Below are 1311 nucleotides of genomic sequence, written 5' to 3'. Positions count from 1 at the left end.
CAGATGAGTATATTGGTTGATCTGTATCACATGATCACAATAGACAGAATTTTGAAGCACTCATGAATTGAGTTTACAATAAATTATTTACAATTATGTCTGGATTGAATATTAGATGACTTTTAATTTATATGTTTACAGAAGATTAGAAATACTTTCAATTAAAGTTACTTAATAACATTTGCAGTGCTAGCTATGCATACCGGATGATTGAAGAATTATTTCACTGATGTTCAAATAAAATTATTTCCCTAATGTCCAAATAAATGTTAATTGTAGTGATGTCAAATAGCATGACCTCTCTACTCTACATCTAGCAGGTTGCTGACCACATCAAAGGTACAGACCAATATTTAATATGCACTTTGTTTAAGGAAATACTTATAGATCTACTAGAAGGAAAAAATGAAGCTGCTGGCTATGTTGTGTTTTTCTTGTCTCTATTGTTAGTTGTATAAAATTGCATGATCTAATATTCTCATTCATTTTCAACTTTAGGTGTCAATGCTGCTCAAGGGCTGGAGCAAGAGTGTACTAGATTCATGAGTCAATCACTGGTCAGATACAGAGCAAAGAATTTAAAAAGTAGTGCAATTGGAAGTCCCTTAACTGAGGCAGTCAGAGTCTTGCAAGAGTACCAGTTCAATTGTTCATCTACTATAACCAGTCTTATATTGGGGATTGATATAAGAGCAGGTCATAGACTTCTTCCCAGTGTTCAGGTCTTTCGAAAAATTGGTGGCAGCAGTCAATATGACCTAGTGATTGGAAGTGAGAGAGTTATCTATTATGGGACTAGTAATGTCAGTACCAGTGGAGTGTTTGAATATCCACTCAATCCTCCTGTACCAGTAATGAGTGGAGACCTGCTAGCTGTATCACAACCATCTCCAGCCTTTAGCATAGCTAGAGTGCATTACATTGATAATGTTCCAGGAGTCAGATTCAGTAGCAGCCAACATGCATTTGGCACTAGAAGTGGTGTCAACTTAAACAACTCTTTAATCACCAATCAGTTGATCTTAGTTTATCCAGTAACAGGTATATTTATAATGCATTATCATTGTAGTATAATTAATACATATTACTATCATTAGATGGATACTGTGTTAACAGTATCAATTCAATCACTCCTTCAATTGTTAGAGAATATGGTTTTAAAGTTCACCAATCACAAATTTTTTCCAGTAGACGGCAGTATTTATATCCTGACATGCTCTTCTCTTGCAATGGATCAGTTACTAAATTCACTTTCGTTAGTAGTGGATCAGAAAAACAATCAGGATGCTTTGGTGGAATTCCAGATATGGC

General features: G+C 34.9%; 1 protein-coding gene across 1 annotated transcript; it reads left to right on the top strand.

Moving 5' to 3' along the window:
* Positions 1-112: 112 nt before the first annotated feature.
* Positions 113-1255, top strand: LOC109585016 (uncharacterized; the record flags this gene model as incomplete). The annotated part of the gene is made up of 3 exons (XM_020000946.1): positions 113-445; positions 499-1041; positions 1098-1255. Coding segments are annotated over exons 1-3 (741 nt in total), but the record flags the coding sequence as incomplete, so codon positions are not given.
* Positions 1256-1311: the final 56 nt, after the last annotated feature.

The sequence above is a fragment of the Amphimedon queenslandica genome, unplaced genomic scaffold (assembly GCF_000090795.2).
Source record: "Amphimedon queenslandica unplaced genomic scaffold, v1.1 AMPQUscaffold_13134, whole genome shotgun sequence".
Taxonomy (NCBI): domain Eukaryota; kingdom Metazoa; phylum Porifera; class Demospongiae; order Haplosclerida; family Niphatidae; genus Amphimedon; species Amphimedon queenslandica.
Note: the sequence above shows the minus strand (reverse complement) of the source record. Positions and strands in the feature narration are given on the sequence as shown.